The sequence below is a fragment of the Oncorhynchus kisutch genome, linkage group LG2 (genome assembly GCF_002021735.2).
Source record: "Oncorhynchus kisutch isolate 150728-3 linkage group LG2, Okis_V2, whole genome shotgun sequence".
NCBI classification, from domain to species: Eukaryota; Metazoa; Chordata; class Actinopteri; order Salmoniformes; family Salmonidae; genus Oncorhynchus; species Oncorhynchus kisutch.
In genome coordinates, this window is record NC_034175.2 from 8,425,242 (window position 1) to 8,444,695 (window position 19,454).

General features: G+C 42.3%; 1 protein-coding gene across 2 annotated transcripts in view; it reads right to left on the reverse strand.

The window, feature by feature from the left end:
* Positions 1-17,841, reverse strand: part of LOC109906945 (zinc finger protein 208) — a 52,099-nt gene extending 34,258 nt beyond the window's left edge. Inside the window, exons 1-2 of one of the 2 annotated variants that reach the window (XM_031802694.1) lie at positions 17,651-17,841; positions 79-8,658 (exon numbers count right to left, since the gene is read on the reverse strand). Coding sequence is in view for 1 of the 2 variants with exons in the window: in XM_020504764.2 (XP_020360353.1) it covers positions 6,522-8,558 (2,037 nt within the window). In the remaining variant the exon portion in view is untranslated. Of the gene's footprint in view, positions 1-78; positions 8,659-17,650 lie in introns of those variants that run through there. The other variant, XM_020504764.2, reaches the window with a different exon arrangement.
* Positions 17,842-19,454: the final 1,613 nt, after the last annotated feature.

A 19,454-nucleotide genomic window follows, 5' to 3' on the forward strand; every position in this document is an offset into this window, starting at 1 on the left:
AGGCAGGCTAGCTAACTAGCTACTACCACATAAACTACAATGGTTCTAATCTAGAACTCAATTCAGAACCGCACTCACCAGGCAATGCAGTTTTGCGTACCGCCGTCCTGACTCCTGTTGTTATCTCCGGTCACTCGATGCTTTAGGTTACTACCTAGCTAAACATTTCCGTGAACATATTGATAATTTGGTCGTTTTTCAGAAATATATTTTTTTCTTGTTTTTCTCTTTATCGAATCACACAATGTGCCCGAACCCCGGGAACATTTATGACTCTATGCTATTAGAACCAATGAAAAGGAAGGAGAACCTTGCAAGTACCCGCCCTACACGTTCTATGGCTGCGCAGTACAGCTTCTGCGCACATCCTGCCGCGTGCATCAAGGCTTCTGTGTGATCACTATGCGTGCAGGACAACGGCTGCTACTGCGGAGAGTGCCATGACTCCGTTCGCTCAAAAGCAGGCGACTACTCTGCTGTCCTGTGTTGCTCTGCCCACTTATGTTGTTATTAAGAACCAATGTGTAATCACACCTCAATTTCAGAGCAGCCCTTAGGTTGGTCTACATAGCAGAACAAACAACCAGCAGTGTCCCTGCTTTAGGTCTGCCCTGGATTGCTTCTGCCTAGTTGCCACCATCTTGGTTGCAAGAATCAAGAAGGACTGGAGACAAAATGGTGGCTTTGTTTTTTTTAATTGCTCCAGCAACGGCACCACTTTACATCATACCAGTGAAGTGAAATACCAAAATGACATGCCATGTCCTAGTAAGGACAGTATTTCAAGCATATAGTAGAATTTGTACAAAAAATAAAGGGAAACCACTCATGTCTTCTATGAGCAAGCCTGGGCCACATGTAAGAGCCTTACCATAGACCAGTTACTGCTATTCACTGTCTTTTGGGGTATGTTTATTCCAAAACCAACTGCAAATCCATGATATTTAACCAAGCAATAGGTTGGAATGGTGCTGTTGATAAGATAAAGTCTACATTAAGGGTTGAGAACATCATGGGTTGTCAAGGACCTGTACACACCACTCTTTAACCAACAACTAAGCTACCCCTTAATGTAAAGCATTCTTCTGTCAAATCAATCCAGTTAAGAACTAAGCCTATTGGGTTTGGTAAATAAAACTAGACTCTCTTCCTAAGATACAAATTGAGGGCCAATATATGGCATAAACAATAGGAATTGTGTAATACTATGTAACTCCAATGAAACGACAGCCAGTGGTATGACCGGAGATAGTTTGGACAGTATGGTTCTGCAAACCAATATGCCATTTACAGTTGATTTAAGAGGAAACAAATCTTGAGTCAATCTATCCTTAGAAGCTGGTTTGACAAGGCCACAAATTGGACATATTCATGAACAAGGCGAGATCTGTAAGAGGTTCAATGATGAATGTGTCTATTGGACAAATAACGCACAGCAGGTAAAACGGGAGGAGCTGATGTGTTCAATGCAAGTAACAAATGCACTTTTCATACTAATCATAGAATGCACAGTGCATCACGTCACCAGTAGGTGGCCATCGTGCTGCAGAACTGCTATCCACATTTGTTTTTTTGCTCTAACCCGGAGGTCAGCATGTACCTTGGGTATGGACGTCATGAGGGACAATGACACAAATAAATGTAACATCAGTAAAAATAAAATAAAAATACAGGCCTACAAGCATACTGTCACCATCATATGGATGAAACCGCTTGATTGAATTTGGGTACAGTAAGTTAAAGTGGATGCATCCATGATGATCAGCATAGCTTCTTGGAATGAAGTGTGCTTTTGACTGATCATGTGGAGAAAACCCAACTCTTTCTTGACTCCCTACCAATTGATTATCGGTGTAAAGACAGGTCTCAAAGTTCATACAAGCTAACCAATGATTGTAGAAAAGTAAATAAGGTTACTCAGCCTTGAGATCCGTACCCTTAAAACAAATGTCTCTGTAAGTCTCCCATTGGCGTTAATGAATGATTTACGTGAAAGTCTAATTTGTGGATTTAGCACATGGGGGTGTGTGAAACTTACTCCTCAGCTTGAACTATCCTAACTTGCGCCAGTGAATAGTTAGCTTTTTGCATGGCGCCAACTGGTAAGACACTTCAGGAGGGCAGTCATGTGGGATAGCAAGGCAGGTATCCTGGGTTTGAGCCTCGTGTGAGCCAAATCAGGAGAAAGTGGTACTCGTCCTTTACAATGGTGCCGTGACACAGGTCTATAGTTGCACTGGGGTCACTATTGAGTAAGTTTGATGGGCGAGCGTAGCACATGGGCATGTGTGAAAATTACTCTCAGCCTGAAGTGTCCCCACTTCTGCCAGCAAATTATTTATTTTTTTGCAATCCTCCAACTGGTAAGGCACTTCAGGAGGGTTAGTAGGTGTGCTAGTAAGGCAAAGGTCTGAGCCTCTGTGCAAGCCTAATCAGGAGAAATTCGTGCTCACTTACATGTCCTTTACATAGACACTTATGTAGCCGATGTGGAATCGCTAGCTAGTTGGTGGTGAGCTAGTCAGTCCATCATGCAAGTGTTGTGGTTGTTGTTTCCCTTGCTTTGCACAGGACATTCATTGCTTTTGGGAAGCAATAGGTAATGCTCCAGGACTTGATTTCATCCGGTATGTCAATGAGTCATGTGCTTTCCACAACCTTTGCGGCTCTGGAAACAATGGCCATGTTCCTCTGCTCAGAATGGCATTTTCCAGAATGGAAAAGTACATTAGCAATTCAATACAAACCTACCTGGGGTATATTAATTACGCCGATTCTGTTGCAAACCGTTTGAAACCGTTCACTCCAACTCAACATTTTTCAACTTTAGTTGGGCCCTCACCGTTCCTCTTGGTTCTTAAACGGTAAACTGTTAAAGTTGTAAGACGTAATGAAGACACCCCTGGATGGCACATTGACGTGACCTGTAACTAGCGAGGTAATTAAATGCATAGTTTGTTAACCGGCACTCAATTCCTTATTCCGTGTACTGTTAACCAGATAATAGCTAAATCAATTCAGTGCAAAGGACAGTGACGCTTTTCATAACCTTGTCCCCAGGCTATTGCGCAAAGTGCATCTAAGCCTGGGATATGAACGGTTCAGTGACTTGAGTAAAGTATTTGTCATCATTTAATTTGAGCAAATCACACAACTGCGAGGTTATGAGGAAGTGTTTGTGGAAGATGATTGGTTGGTAGATTAAACAGATTTAACCAATCAATGCCTTTGCACTGGTAGTTTCTCCCAGGCTTTCTGTATTGGCTAACAAAGGCCAAGTTTGACTCTTTGATCCACCAGACTGAGCATTTGGGCAGATGTTTCTAGAACAAGATCACGCTGGTCATAGAGGCAATTTTCCTTTCCCCCCTAAGACACCTCTATCCTTCTGGCTACATGATTCTGAACAAGTCTGATCTACTGAATTGCTTGTGTTCAACACAGATCCATTTAGAAGCCTGAACTCGCCATGATGTTTCTTTATAGACGAGACTACATCCTATCTTATACACTGCTCAAAAAAATAAAGGGAACACTTAAACAACACAATGTAACTCCAAGTCAATCACACTTCTGTGAAATCAAACTGTCCACTTAGGAAGCAACACTGATTGACAATAAATTTCACATGCTGTTGTGCAAATGGAATAGACAACAGGTGGAAATTATAGGCAATTAGCAAGACACCCCTAATAAAGGAGTGGTTCTGCAGGTGGGGACCACAGACCACTTATCAGTTCCTATGCTTCCTTGCTGATGTTTTGGTCACTTTTGAATGCTGGCGGTGCTTTCACTCTAGTGGTAGCATGAGACGGAGTCTACAACCCACACAAGTGGCTCAGGTAGTGCAGCTCATCCAGGATGGCACATCAATGCAAGCTGTGGCAAGAAGGTTTGCTGTGTCTGTCAGCGTAGTGTCCAGAGCATGGAGGCGCTACCAGGAGACAGGCCAGTACATCAGGAGACGTGGAGGAGGCCGTAGGAGGGCAACAACCCAGCAGCAGGACCGCTACCTCCGCCTTTATGCAAGGAGGAGCACTGCCAGAGCCCTGCAAAATGACCTCCAGCAGGCCACAAATGTGCATGTGTCTGCTCAAACGGTCAGAAACAGACTCCATGAGGGTGGTATGAGGGCCGAACGTCCACAGGTGGGGGTTGTGCTTCCAGCCCAACACCGTGCAAGACGTTTGACATTTGCCAGAGAACACCAAGATTGGCAAATTCGCCACAGGCGCCCTGTGCTCTTCACAGATGAAAGCAGGTTCACACTGAGCACATGCGACAGACGTGGCAGTCTGGAGACGCCGTGGAGAACGTTCTGCTGCCTAAAACATCCACCAGCATGACCGGTTTGGCGGTGGGTCAGTCATGGTGTGGGTTGACATTTCTTTGGGGGGCCGCACAGCCCTCCATGTGCTCGCCAGAGGTAGCCTGACTGCCGTTAGATACCGAGATGCGATCCTCAGACCCCTTGTGAGACCATGTGCTGGTGCGGTTGGCCCTGGGTTCCTCCTAATGCAAGACAATGCTAGACCTCATGTGGCTGGAGTGTGTCAGCAGTTCCTGCAAGAGGAAGGTATTGATGCTATGGACTGGCCCGCCTGTTCCCCAGACCTGAATCCAATTGAGCACATCTGGGACATCATGTCTCGCTCCATCCAGACTGTCCAGGAGTTGGCGAATGCTTTAGTCCAGGTCTGGGAGGAGATCCCTCAGGAGACCATCCGCCACCTCATCAGGAGCATGCCCAGGCGTTGTAGGGAGGTCATACAGGCCACACACACTACTGAGCCTCATTTTGACTTGTTTTAAGGACATTACATCAAAGTTGGATCAGCCTGTAGTGTGGTTTACCACTTTAATTTTGAGTGTGACTCCAAATCCAGACCTCCATGGGTTGATAAATTTGATTTCCATTGATCATTTTTGTGTTATTTTGTTGTCAGCACATTCAACTATGTAAAGAAAAAAGTATTTAATAAGAATATTTCATTCATTCAGATCTAGGATGTGTTATTTTAGTGTTCCCTTTATTTTTTTGAGCAGTGTATATAATTGATATAAACCATCATCCTATGGATCTTAGACATGGTGCTTCTCTTATAACTTGTGTAGGATGAACATTCCAGTGTGTAGGCAACAAAGCACTGGCAGAAAAATATCTAGCCTACCACAAGTTGGAAAGTCACAAAAATGACATTTCCACCATATCACATTCATCATTAGTTGAAAACCATGACTGGTGGGTCATTTAAAAAAGGTCAATCTTTGATTTCTAGGAAAAAATACATTTCTTTCAACTTTAATGGCATAAAAGTAACATTTAAAATCAGGGCCAATGCATTTGTTTGGAAGGCAGTAAAGGAAGCAACAGTACCATTTGAAAAGGCTAATTTACATCACAATGCTACGTGTGGCTTGCATTGGAATCACTGGACCTTGTCGTGTCCTAAGGAAAAACATGATCATGCGTTAACAGATCCGTGGCCACCCGGAGGACTGGCAGCAGAAATCATCTAGGGCAGTGGTTCCCAATCTTTTTCGGTTACTGTACCACCAACTGAATTTTGCTCTGCCCAGACAACCCCTGAAGTACCCCCTCATGTGCATTTTACACTAGGCCTATGGTCTCATGAGTCTTCTCAAGTACCCCCTGTGGATAGGCTAAGTACTCCCAGAGGTCCTAGTACCCCTCATTGGGAACCACGGATCTAGATAACAGAACCAGTTTGTGAATTGAGAGACATGGCCACAATATAGTGAAAAGATGATACATGAGAAAGCCTTTCAAAACGATACCAACATTCCTGGTCTGGTAGTTTGGGAACATCCCACCTTGACAGGTTTCACCATGGATGTAAAGGCTTGGCAATTGCAAATAAATAATCTCTTAAATAGTTTAAGTGAAATCCCAATGGAAATGCACATGTAAAAAATAAAAAAACATTTCTAATTACTTTACAAAATGGACAGTCATTGTTACCGCATCTTAACGGTTTGCATGGGTCCATGGGTCTTTAGCAAATTGTGCTCGACTACTAGCTTCAATAATGAGCATATTAAGGCATTATTCCCATGGCATTTCCAGGGGTTTTGTCAAAGGTTTAACTGAAGTAACCAAAACAATCTAAAACATTGATACAAAACTAACCTCAAATTCACATGATTGTAGAAAATACATTAAAAAATCTCAGTAATTCCCAGTTCTTAAGTCACCATCTCGATCTATGCAGTGCTACATCAATGTCATCCTACTCTGGTTCAGAATGAATGACCCACCCACCCCAAGAACCATACTGGTTGTAGTTCCTCAAGTCATTGCTAAAAAAAATAAAAAAATTCAACACTTGTTAAACTGCTCCATCATCAAGGCAAGAATCCTAACTTGAGACATGCACGTAACTCAGACTTTCGTAAATCATGAATTGAGGTCTGCATAACAGTGCAACAATATGTGGTATGTGCATTGATCTCAAGTTAGGGTTCGGACCTCCGGATATAAATACCATGCATAGTTTCCATTAGCCAAGGTTATCGGACCCATGAGAACTCTGGTGCTTCAGAAACTTCTGCAAGGAGGAAAAAGTCTCTGTACACTCAGTGCATTCGTACAGCACCTCTGCTGGACCAATTTTTTCACCATTCCCACCCTTGACATCGTCAATGTCCCCATGACCCACTAAATCCTTTACATTGTCTTGGTCAGAGTCCAGGTCTGGATTGGAGTCAGCAGTGGGAGATGCCCGTCCTTCCATGTCCATTTCCCCCCTTGACTGACTTGGGTGAATCTCAAGATGGCGTCTTAGAGCAGAAGAACTCCGGAAGCGACTTGGACAGTGAGGGCACTTACCCATTTCACTACCTGGTTCCCTTTTGTGGTACCGCAAATGCCGTTGGTACACACACAGCAGTCCAAACTTTTTCCCACATTGGTCACACTTGTAGTTCCTCCGTACCTTAGGAGCAGCGGACACTTCTCCAGTAGATGTGGTTTGCTGATCTTCACCATTGTCACTGTCCAATTCTGCAACAACACTGTCTAAAGACTTTTTGGGTTTTATTTTAGATGACACATTCTTTTCCAACACATCAGAATTCAATTGGGAACCACCATCTGGTTTAGAATGCAATGCCAAGTACTTAAGACTTGGCTTCTTCTCTAATTCAGGTTTGTGATACATGGCTATATGCCTCCGGACATCACAGCGTTGTGGAAAATGTTTCCCACAGAGAACACAAGTGTGAAGAGTCCCCTTGTGGGATCTATTGTGCCGAGACAGACTACTTGAGTGACTGAATACACGGTGGCAGTGCTTGCATGGATGTAATTTTGTCCCAGAGCCTTTTTTATAAAGTGGGGGCCTTCCTCCCTTCCTTGCAGGTGCTTTTGTTACGATGCACTCAATGCGAGTATACCTTTGCCACTTTTTTACAACTCTTTGTGACTCTGAATCCTTATTTAACTTGTCAATTTCTTCCTGTGTTTGATGGGTAAGATGATGCTCCTTCAAGTCTGTTAACTGCTGGAAGCGATCTCCACACAAACCACAGCGGTATGGTCTGAAAGAGGATGGTGTTTTGGAATCAGATTTGCCATTGTGGGTCTTCACATCGACAGTTGCGTCACTGCTGTACTGTTTGGTCACATCGGTAGTCGGGGTGCCGCTGCTGTACTGTTTGGTCACATCGGTAGGGGTGCTGTCGCTGTACTCTATGGTATGTGATACCTCATCTTTCTGAGACTGTTGCTCGATTTTGGATGAAGAGTTCACAGATAATAGTTTGTCTTTGGAATGACTGAGTAAGTGGCTCTGCATGTCGGAGAGCCAGAAAAAACACAGATTACACTTCTTACAGGGATATGTTTTCTGTATTATGTTCTCTTGACTATTCTCTGACTTCCCCATTTGTTTGAACCCCAGCGATCCATGCTGCTCTTTTTGATGAGCATACACTGTCTCTTGTTTCAGAAAGCGTTTTCCACACTGATCACAACAGTAAAATATTTCATGGGCATGTTCTTGGAGATGTTCCCTTAGCCTCTCTTTATCTCTGAAGATCTTGCAACACAAGGTGCACTTAAAACCTTGCTCTAAATTCCGATACTGTTGATGGTGTTGTAAACTCAGCTTGTTGTTAAACGATTTTCCACATGTTTCGCATCGGTACTGTTTTAGAGGAGAGACACTGCGGCACTGGGAGTGAGATACTGTGTTAACATGAAGATCAGTTTTGGCTGGCTTAGTTGTAAGTACAATGGTCTTTGAATTCTGATAAGGTGAAGGATTTGAAGATGGCTGCTTGACAGAAGGGTTGTTTGATGGTCCAGATCTGTCAACCACTATGAAAGTTCCATTTTCATGGAGAGCATACTCACGGGGAACTTGAAACCCATTGGGCAAACTGTCAAGGGAAAATGAATCTGTTCGTTCATAAGTCCTGAGTCGTTCATGAACAGTAATGTGTTTAACCAAGTCAAGGTAGCGCCTGAAGCCATCCCCACATTCTGTGCAGATGAAGGCATCAACATCTGGTTCAGCAGAGTTTACGTAATCCATTAGGGTGTGTTCAATGATCAAAGTTAAATGTTAAACATGGTTAGTTCCATTCTTCATGAGCACCTTGTTTTGTAGAACTCTTCCTTTGTCTGGTCAACAACTGAAAGAGAAAAAATAAGTTACTACTTTATCAAACATATGGTGTAGGTGCTGGTCCTGACTAACTATAACAGTTTTATTACAACACCATGAGTAGGAACACAAATGATTGGATGCTACAAATTTCTAAGCCTCTCCTGCGCTGCAAAGCCTCTCCTATATCAGCTTTCAATTCTGTTAAAAAGGCTGACACCTTTTGAAACAAATTAATTCAGTCTCATTCAAATTAGATGTTGACAATTGACACCTGTATTGTCCAGATACTAGCTCTTCCTTTTATCAAAACGGCCTAAAAAAAAGAGCAGCCAAACAGTTACCTTGATCGAAACCATACTTTGCTTCCAATACCCTCAGGTCAACCATTTTGAGAAGCTTTCGCCACACCCAGTAAGGGTTGATGAGTGATCAAGTTTTATGTGACAGTAACTATCAAACACATTTCAGAGATTGGTAGGAAATGGACATGCTAATGATTAAAATGCTCCTTTTTAACCCAGTCTGATACAAAACATGAAAGTCCACTTTTTGTAGTAAAAAAAATGTCATCCAACGTGTTTCCCCATGACAAAAGTGAAGTGAATGGTACGCGCACCGTCAATCTTCTAAGCATTTAGACTTGTGCTTTACAGCGCCTTCAAGGCGGCTTTACAGTGAGGTATATGGGACACTTACAGCTTACACAGAGTAAAAGAAAATTCAGCAGGTCCATGACAACATTCGTGTCCCTTGAGTGTGGCAAATGTGCGCATCCATTTTGGCTGCATGTCACATCACTTCTATCGTTCACTTCCCGAGATATTTCCATTAGAGGTCGACCGATTAATCGGAATGGCTGATTAATTAGGGCCGATTTCAAGTTTTCATAACAATCGGAAATCGGTATTTTTGGGCACCGTTTTAGCCCCAATTTTTTTTATACCTCTAGTCTTTATTAAACGAGGCAAGTCAGTTAAGAACACATTATTTTCAATGACGGCCTAGGAACAGTGGGTTAACTGCCTTGTTCAGGGGCAGAAGGACAGATTTTCACCTTATCAGTTTGGGGGATCTAATCTTGCAACCTTACAGTTTACTGGTCCAACGCTATAACCACCTGCATCTCATTGCACTCCACAAGGAGACTGCCTGTTACGCGAATGCAGTAGAAGCCAAAGTAAGTTGCTAGCTAGCATTAAACTTATCTATTAAAAAAAACATAAATCATAATCACTAGTTATAACTACACATGCTTGATATTACAAATGTATCTAGCGTGTCCTGCGTTGCATATAATCGGTGCAGTGCGTATTCGAGAAAAAGGACGGTCGTTTCTGCAACTTGCACCTAACCATAAACATCAATGTCTTTTTTAAAATCAATACACAGAAGTATATATTTTTAAACCTGCATATTTAGCTAAAAGCAGGCCATATTAACCAGGTGAAATTATGTCAGACTCAGGGTATATGCAGTATATTCAGTTAGTGCTAAATACGGCTGCTAGAATCCTGACTAGAACCAAAAAATTTGATCATATTACTCCAGTGCTAGCCTCTCTACACTGGCTTCCTGTCAAAGCAAGGGCTGATTTCAAGGTTTTACTGCTAACCTACAAAGCATTACATGGGCTTGCTCCTACCTATCTCTCTGATTTGGTCCTGCCGTACATACCTATACGTACGCTACGGTCACAAGACGCAGGCCTCCTAATTGTCCCTAGAATTTCTAAGCAAACAGCTGGAGGCAGGGCTTTCTCCTATAGAGCTCCATTTTTATGGAACGGTCTGCCTACCCATGTCAGAGACGCAAACTCGGTCTCAACCTTTAAGTCTTTACTGAAGACTCATCTCTTCAGTGGGTCATATGATTGAGTGTAGTCTGGCCCAGGAGTGGGAAGGTGAACGGAAAGGCTCTGGAGCAACGAACCGCCCTTGCTGTCTCTGCCTGGCCGGTTCCCCTCTTTCCACTGGGATTCTCTGCCTCTAACCCTATTACAGGGGCTGAGTCACTGGCTTGCTGGGGCTCTCTCATGCTGTCCCTGGAGGGGGTGCGTCACCTGAGTGGGTTGATTCACTGTTGTGGTCATCCTGTCTGGGTTGCCCCCCCCCCCTTGGGTTGTGCCGTGGCGGAGATCTTTGTGGGCTATACTCAGCCTTGTCTCAGGATGGTAAGTTGGTGGTTGAAGATATCCCTCTAGTGGTGTGGGGGCTGTGCTTTGGCAAAGTGGGTGGGGTTATATTCTTCCTGTTTGGCCCTGTCCGGGGGTGTCCTCGGATGGGGCCACAGTGTCTCCTGACCCCTCCTGTCTCAGCCTCCAGTATTTATGCTGCAGTAGTTTATGTGTCGGGGGGCTGGGGTCAGTTTGTTATATCTGGAGTACTTCTCCTGTCCTATTCGGTGTCCTGTGTGAATCTAAGTGTGCGTTCTCTAATTCTCTCCTTCTCTCTTTCTTTCTCTCTCTCGGAGGACCTGAGCCCTAGGACCATGCCCCAGGACTACCTGACATGATGACTCCTTGCTGTCCCCAGTCCACCTGGCCATGCTGCTGTTCCAGTTTCAACTGACCTGAGCCCTAGGACCATGCCCCAGGACTACCTGACATGATGACTCCTTGCTGTCCCCAGTCTACCTGGCCATGCTGCTGCTCCAGTTTCAACTTCCACCTGACTGTGCTGCTGCTCTAGTTTCAACTGTTCTGCCTTATTATTATTCGACCATGCTGGTCATTTATGAACATTGAACATCTTGACCATGTTCTGTTATAATCTCCACCCGGCACAGCCAGAAGAGGACTGGCCACCCCACATAGCCTGGTTCCTCTCTAGGTTTCTTCCTAGGTATTGGCCTTTCTAGGGAGTTTTTCCTAGCCACCGTGCTTCTCCACCTGCATTGCTTGCTGTTTGGGGTTTTAGGCTGGGTTTCTGTACAGCACTTTGAGATATCAGCTGATGTACGAAGGGCTATATAAATAAATTTGATTTGATTTGATTTGATTTGATATGCAACAGTTTGGGCTGCCTGGCTCATTGCGAACTAATTTGCCAGAATTTTATGTAATTATGACATAACATTGAAGGTTGCGCAATGTAACAGCAATATTTAGACTTAGGGATGCCATCCGTTAGATAAAATATGGAACGGTTCCATATTTCACTGAAATAATAAACGTTTTGTTTTCAAAATTATAGTTTCCGGATTCAACCATATTAATGACCAAAGGCTCGTATTTATGTGTGTTACTATGTTATAATTAAGTCTATGATTTGATAGAGCAGACTGAGCGATGGTAGGCAGCAGCAGGCTCGTAAGCATTAATTCAAACAGCACTTTAGTGCGTTTTCATAGTACCTCTTCGCAAGCACAGCGCTGTTTATGACTTCAAGCCTATCAGCCTAATGGCTGGTGTAACCGATGTAAAATGGCTAGCTAGTTAGCGGGGTGGGCACGAATAGCGTTTCAAACGTCACTCGCTCTGGGACTTGGAGTGGTTGTTCCCCTTGCTCTGCATGGGTAGCGCTGCCTCGAGGGTGGCTGTTGTCGATGTGTTCCTGGTTCGAGCCCTGGTAGGGATGAGGAGAGGGACGGACGCTATACTGTTACACTGGCAATACTATAGTGCCTATAAGAACATCCAATAGTCAAAGGTATATGAAATACAAATGGTAGAGAGAAAGTCCTATAAATACTATATTAACTACAACCTAAAACCTCTTACCTTGGAATATTGAAGTCTCATGTTAAAAGGAACCACCAACTTTCATATGTTCTCATGTTCTGAGCAAGGAACTTAAACGTTAGCTTTAACATGGCAAATATTGCACTTTTACTTCTCCAACACTTTGTTTTTGCATTATTTAAACCAAATTGAACATGTTTCATTATTTATTTTAGGCTAAATTTATTTTATTTATGTATTATATTAAGTTAAAATAAGTATTCATTCAGTATTGCAATTGTCATTATTACAAATAAATAAATAAATAAAAATCGGCCGATAATCGGTATCAGCTTTTTTTTGGTCCTCCCATAATCAGTATCGGCGTTGAAAAATCATAATCGGTTGACCTCTAATTTTCATAGACCATCTCTCACACTAGATAGCTAGCAGCTTGGTGCCTGGCTGTTTTTTTTACAAAAAAATATATTTGTTACATTGTTAAAGTTCCACAAATGGCCTAGCTAAACTATTAGAGTGGAGCACAGCAACATGCGGTTTCCAGACATTAGGCTACGTTAAAATTGCTGGGCTTTATTGCATATAAGTACAATCATCTTAGCTAAGTACCCGCTCTAGGAATAATGCAGATCATATTTTTACAGATGGAAGATGTTAGCAATGACAGATTACCAATGCATATACAGTAGCTACTCTGAGGAAAATGCAGCTTCCCATAGGCCTATTTGTGTCTGAGACATATCCAAATTAGCTAACCAACTAAATTTCATAAAATTCACTTGACAAAAGTGAGGAGAACCATGGAGTACGTTTACATGCACACTAATAATTAGGGCTGTGACGATACCACTACTGCAATATTTTTTCCATGGTAAAAATGAAGACACGAAGCAGACCAAACTCTTTGGTCCTTTAAAAACCTGATGTGAAATATTGTGTGCTATAGCTTGGAAAATAAATGTGACTCAATGACAACATAATCATGCTTGTTTCCAACACTAGGGCTGATTTCCTAAAGAAATTAAATATGCTTCGTCTTTGTTTCCTTGCCACGTTACTAATGACTATTGCGATACTGGTATCATCCCGTGAACTACTAATAACTTAATTTTAAACTGATTATGGCAATACTCAGAGTTTTGCATTAATCATGTAAACACTTTCCTCTGATTATCTTAAATCAGTGTAAGGTCCTAAGCAAAGCAAGCATAAACCGTTAAAACACCTAGTTCTTCATAGAATGACTTATTTTTGCATTTAATTATTTACCCTGAAGAGGGAGCTCTTTACATAGGCTTATTTCATAACAATCGCAAATCGGTATTTTTAGGCACCGTTTTAGCCCCATTTTTTTTTTATACCTTTAGTCTTTATTTAAACACTTTTAACTTGCCTTAATGCATTACAGCAAGACTGGACAATATCACCCAACGCAACTACCTGTCAGAGAGGAGAGTGAACTACTGTGAACCTACTGTTACTGCATCTACGGTGAGTGCTGAATAGATAGAAGCTTGCCAGCTCAGTAAAGTGCCAAAACTGCACACCGGCCATACTTGAAGTGCCATGGAAGGGTGTTGGGTATCGTGACAAACAATGGATGTAAAGCAAGTGCCGTTCTGAGAACGTTAAACTCTGGTAACCTCACAGACCTTTAGTGAAGCCCATGAAAACTGGTGTGTTATACAGTGCATTCGGAACGTATTCAGACCTTGACTTTTTCTACATTTTGTTACGTTACAGCCTTATTCGAAAATGTCTTACGTTACTTTCCCCACCCAATCTACACACAATACCCCCTAAATACAAAGCAAAAACAAGCTTAGAAATGTTGGTAAATGTATTCAAAATAAACTGAAATTTCACATTTACGTAAGTATTCAGACCCTTTACTCAGTACTTTGTTGAAGCAGCTTTGGCAGCGATTACAGCCCCGAGTCTTCTTGGGTATGATGATGCCTCAAGCGCGGCACACCGGTATTTGGGGATTTTTGCCTCAATCCTGACTAGTCTCCCAGTACCCGCTGCTGAAAAACATCCCCAAAACATGCTGCCGCCACCACCACCACCACCACCATGCTTCACCATAGGGATGATGCCAGGTTTCCTCCAGACGTGACGCTTGGCATTCAGGCCAAATAGTTCAATCTTGGTTTCATCTGACCAGAGAATTTTGTTTCTCATGGTCTGAGAGTCCTTTAGGTGCCTTTATGCAAACTCCAAGCGGGCTGTCATGTGCCTTTTACAGAGGAGTGGCTTCCGTCTGGCCCCTCTACCATGAAGGCCTGATTGTGCTGCAGAGATGAGAGAACCTTCCAGAAGGACAACCATCTCCAAGAGGAACTCTGGAGCTCTCTGTGACCATCGGGTTCTTGGCCACCTCCAATCAAGTTGTAGAAACATCAAGGATGATCAATGGAAACAGGATGCACTTGAGCTCAATTTTGAGTCTCATAGTAAAGGGTCTGAATACTTATGTAAGTTATCTGTTTTGAATTTTTTTATAAATATGCAAACATTTATAAAAACCTGTTTTCGCTTTGTCATTATGGGGTATTGCGTGTAGATTTATATTTGATTTTTATCCATTTTAGAATAAGGTTGTAACTAGAGGTTGACCGATTAATCGGAATGGCCGATTAACTTGAAATTGGCCCTAATTTTCATAACAATCGGAAACAGGTATTTTTGGATGCCGATTTTGAAGTTTTTTTTTTACAACTTTATTTAACTAGGCAAGTCAGTTAAAAACACGTTCTTATTTTCAATGACGGCCTAGGAACGGTGGGTTAACTGCCTTGTTCAGGGGCAGAACAACAGATTTTTACCTTGTCAGCTCAGGGATTGAATCTTGCAACCTTACGGTTAGGTTAACTAGTCCAACGCTCTAACCACCTTCCTCACGAGGAGCCTGCCTGTTATGCGAATGCAGTAAGAAGCCAAGGTAAGTTGCTAGATAGGATTAAACTTATCTTATAAAAAAACATCTTAAATCACTAGTTATAACTACACATGGTTGATGATATTACAAATTTATCTAGCGTGTCGTGTCCTGCGTTGGAAATAAATCGGTGCAGTGCGTATTCGAGAAAAAGGACTGTCGTTGCTCCAACGTGCACCTAACCATAAACATCAATGTCTTCAAAAAAAATCAATACACAGAAGTATATTTATTTTTAAACCTGCATATTTGGCTAAAAGCAGGCCATATTAACCAGGTGAAATTGTGTCACTTCTCTTGCGTTCATTGCACACAGACTCAGGGTATATGCAACAGTTTGGGCTGCCTGGCTCATTGCGAACTAATTTGCCAGAATTTTACGTAATTATGACATAACATTGAAGGTTGTGCAATGTAACAGCAATATTTAGACTTAGAGATGCCATCCGTTAGATAAAATACAGAACGGTTCCATATTTCACTGAAATAATAAACGTTTTGTTATCGAAATGATAGTTTCCAGATTCAACCATATTAATGACCTAAGGCTCGTATTTCTGTGTGTTACTATGTTATAATTAAGTCTATGATTTGATAGAGCAATCTGACTGAGCGATGGTAGGCACCAGCAGGCTCGTAAGCATTCATTCAAACAGCACTTTCGTGCGTTTTGCCAGCAGCTCTTCGCAATGCTTCAAGCATTGCGCTGTTTATGACTTCAAGCCTATCAACTCCCGAGATTAGGCTGGTGTAACAGATGTGAAATGGCTAGCTAGTTAGCGGGGTGCGCACTAATAGCGTTTCAAACATCACTTGCTCAGACTTGGAGTAGTTGTTCCCCTTGCTCTGCAAGGGTAACGCTGCTTCGAGGGTTGCTTATCTTAATCGGCGTACAGTCAAAATCGAAGTAAGCATGCACCAAATAAAACACTTGGTTTTCTGAGCAATCTTTCAATTTATTAGGACACGTAAACAGCTTACAATCGGCTTTCCGGCTGTGTATTTGATCTGAATCAAATAGGCTTTGCAAAAATTAACACTGTCACGCTGCTGGGACGTTTCTTTTTATTATCAATTTCTGCATTTATTTAAGTTCCATCAGGTAGCCTGATTTCTAATGTGTCCATGTAAACAGGATTTGAGAAATGTATTGTTTAGAACAAACTATTATGTTAATCTGACTATCCACAATAATCGTAGTGTGTGCATGTAACCGTGCTCATTTAAGTTTCTCCTTTCAATTGACAACTACCAGAATTTAGTCTCTACAGCCAATCAATGAAAACATATCTAATTAACAAAACATAGAAAACTTGTCCAGTTCATTGTTTTGCCAACTGGCTAGCATGATGCAGCTCAGTCTTCAGAGACCCATTTTTTTGCTGCAATCTCTGCAGTTTATCCTCCTTTCCCTTGAATAAACACCCCAATAAAAAAGTTTTAGTTTTCTGGTGCTCCTAAATGTTAGGTGGTGCTTACATTAAATGTTCTTTCCTAAAAATAAATTATGAAATCAGCTTTCTGAGGTACCTTTGTAGAGCCGTTTTAAATACAATCCATACAGATTTTTTTTAAACATTTTTATTCCAGCTATAATAATATAAATGTTGGCAGATATATTGGTTATCGTGAACATTTACAAACTAAAAGCAGATCCAAACATCTCATATCGGTCAGGTTCTACCAAATAGCTAACTTTACAGTTCATGAGAACAGTTATATACAGTTTGTACAGTTATGAAAAATAAGTCAGTAACAGTTGAAAACGCTGATCATTTTTAAAATCATGTAACTTAGCTACCTAAATCAGCTAGCTAGCTATCCATACTCAAAAATACACTAGAAGTGTCCATTTTGAATAAGTTGCGTAGCTACATGAACTGTATTCTTATCTAAACGGGGTTAGCTAGCTAGCTAGATAAATTTCACAACCCTGTATGCCCAGATATATTTTTGTATATATGAAATAAGTTCACTAGATACCCTTGACAGTCTGGCCAATGGCCACATAGTCAGTTAGCGATTCTCTGCATGTGTAGAGCCAGAGTTAAAGCATCGTGACAGCTGTCTTGATACCAACAAAATGTCGGGCTGCTGCTCGCCTCCAACTCTACAAAAGTTACTTAGCTAACTACGTTGTTAGAGAGAAAAAAAACAATGTATTTAAACGAAATGCGAACATGTGTGTGCAATGCATTGTATCTGGCTTGTAAGGAGACAACCAGGTGACAGCAGCAAGATAGCTAGCTCAATTCTTCGCTTTTGTTTGCGCAATGATGCCACCGCGACTACTACGTTAGCTAGCGTAGATTGCGCGAGGCCTATCTGACCGTCCATAAAGCTAGCTAGCAAGGTTAGGTATAACTTGTATCGGATCGAACTCTGGAATGTACTTACCACATTTCTAAAGTCCGTTAGACTTTCTCTGCCCATTCTTTATATCGCTCCACTTATGTTACATTGTGAATCGTGTTGTATCCACCCAGTTCCCCGCTAGTTAGCCACATTTTTTCTATATAGTAATTATACGAATCAGGGGAGGAGAAAGGGGCGGAGACCATCGGCTAGTCTTCTTCTTTTTCTTTGGTATTATGGCGGTCGGCAAACAAATATTATAGGTGAATGCCGCCACCTACTGTATTGGCTGTGTATCACCCTTCTATTTTGTAGTATTAATGTATTATCTTTGTGAAAAATTGCCCTACCAACTAACCCTGTACTCATTAAAACCTCACCACTATTCCACTACATTGGCCCTATCTGATCCTACATGGGGGCCAGCAGCCTGGGAGGACAGGACACTATCGTTCAAAACATCTGTGACTCTTCTGCAGTAAAATCGTGTACACCTAAGTGCTTCTCAGCAGCTGCCACCAGAACATCTATCCTCTGTAATTTACATTCCATTCCTGCGGTACAATTGACAACCATGGCCATGAATGCCCCAAAAAATCTACCTTACTGAAGCACATGTAATTCCTATCACTATTGAGCGGCAGCGTAGCCTAGTGGTTAGAGCGTTGGACCAGTAACCAGAAGGTTGTGAGTTCAAACCCCTGAGCTGACAAGGTACAAATCTGTTCTTCTGCCCCTGAACAGGCAGTTAACCCACTGTTCCCAGGCTGTCATTGAAAATAAGAATGTGTTCTTAACTGACTTGCCTGGTTAAATAAAGGTTAAAAAATTAAATAAAAAATTGGCCTCAGCCTACTCACATGGATCCATCTTCCTCTATTACTCTCTTCACAGCCTCAGCATGCAACACCTGCACTACTCTGATGCTGGCAATCTCAAACTGCCTTTCTCTCACCGGGCACCTCTGATCTCCAGCACCATTGGTACCTCTACAGTTTACACACACAACTTTTTCCACCAATACTACAGATTCCTTTGTCTCATGTCCTCCTGCACACTTCGCACATCGAGGAATCTCCCTCCTACACACTGCTGCCACATGACCATAAGCTTGACACCTAAAACACCGTCATGGATTTAGGAAAAAAGCTAACCAGGGATAACTGACACATCCAACCTCTGCATCAAAACTCAGAAGTACAGACAGTGTCTTCTTTGTTTCACCACGTTATCCACCGGGTCTGCGTCGCACCAAACAAATCTTCATCACCAGTTGATCCACTTAATACTTAACGCCACTCCAGTTATCACTCTTTTTAACAGCGCCCTGTTCCAGAGACGAAAACAAGTCACAGTTCTTGTACCCAGTCGTGGGGTGCGGATCGCACGCTCCCTCTGGAAGGCAGAAGCGCAAAAAATGTGCACGATTCCACTGTGAGTCACTTAAACCGACCCAACATTCCCCAACCTCTTTACCACCCAACCTGACACCACATATTGATCTGCCAGAAGGCAAGGATCCATTCTCTCCAAAAATATCCCTCCCACTGGGCCAGAATCTTCTTTGTCAATAATCACGATGAGGATCAAACTCTACGCTCTTCACCGCACCTGCCACCGCAGTTAATTCATCCTCACACTGGTCAGATTCAATTTCCTCCTCCTTTTTTCCCTGACCGCCATATTCTCCTTCTCCATCTTCCAGATGGCTTGTGCTTGTCCCCATTCCAAATGTACTTATAATACACTACTGTATATATACAAAAGTCTGTGGACACCCCTTGAAATGAGTAGATTCTGCTATTTCAGCCACACCCGTTGCTGGCAAGTATATTAAATTGAGCAC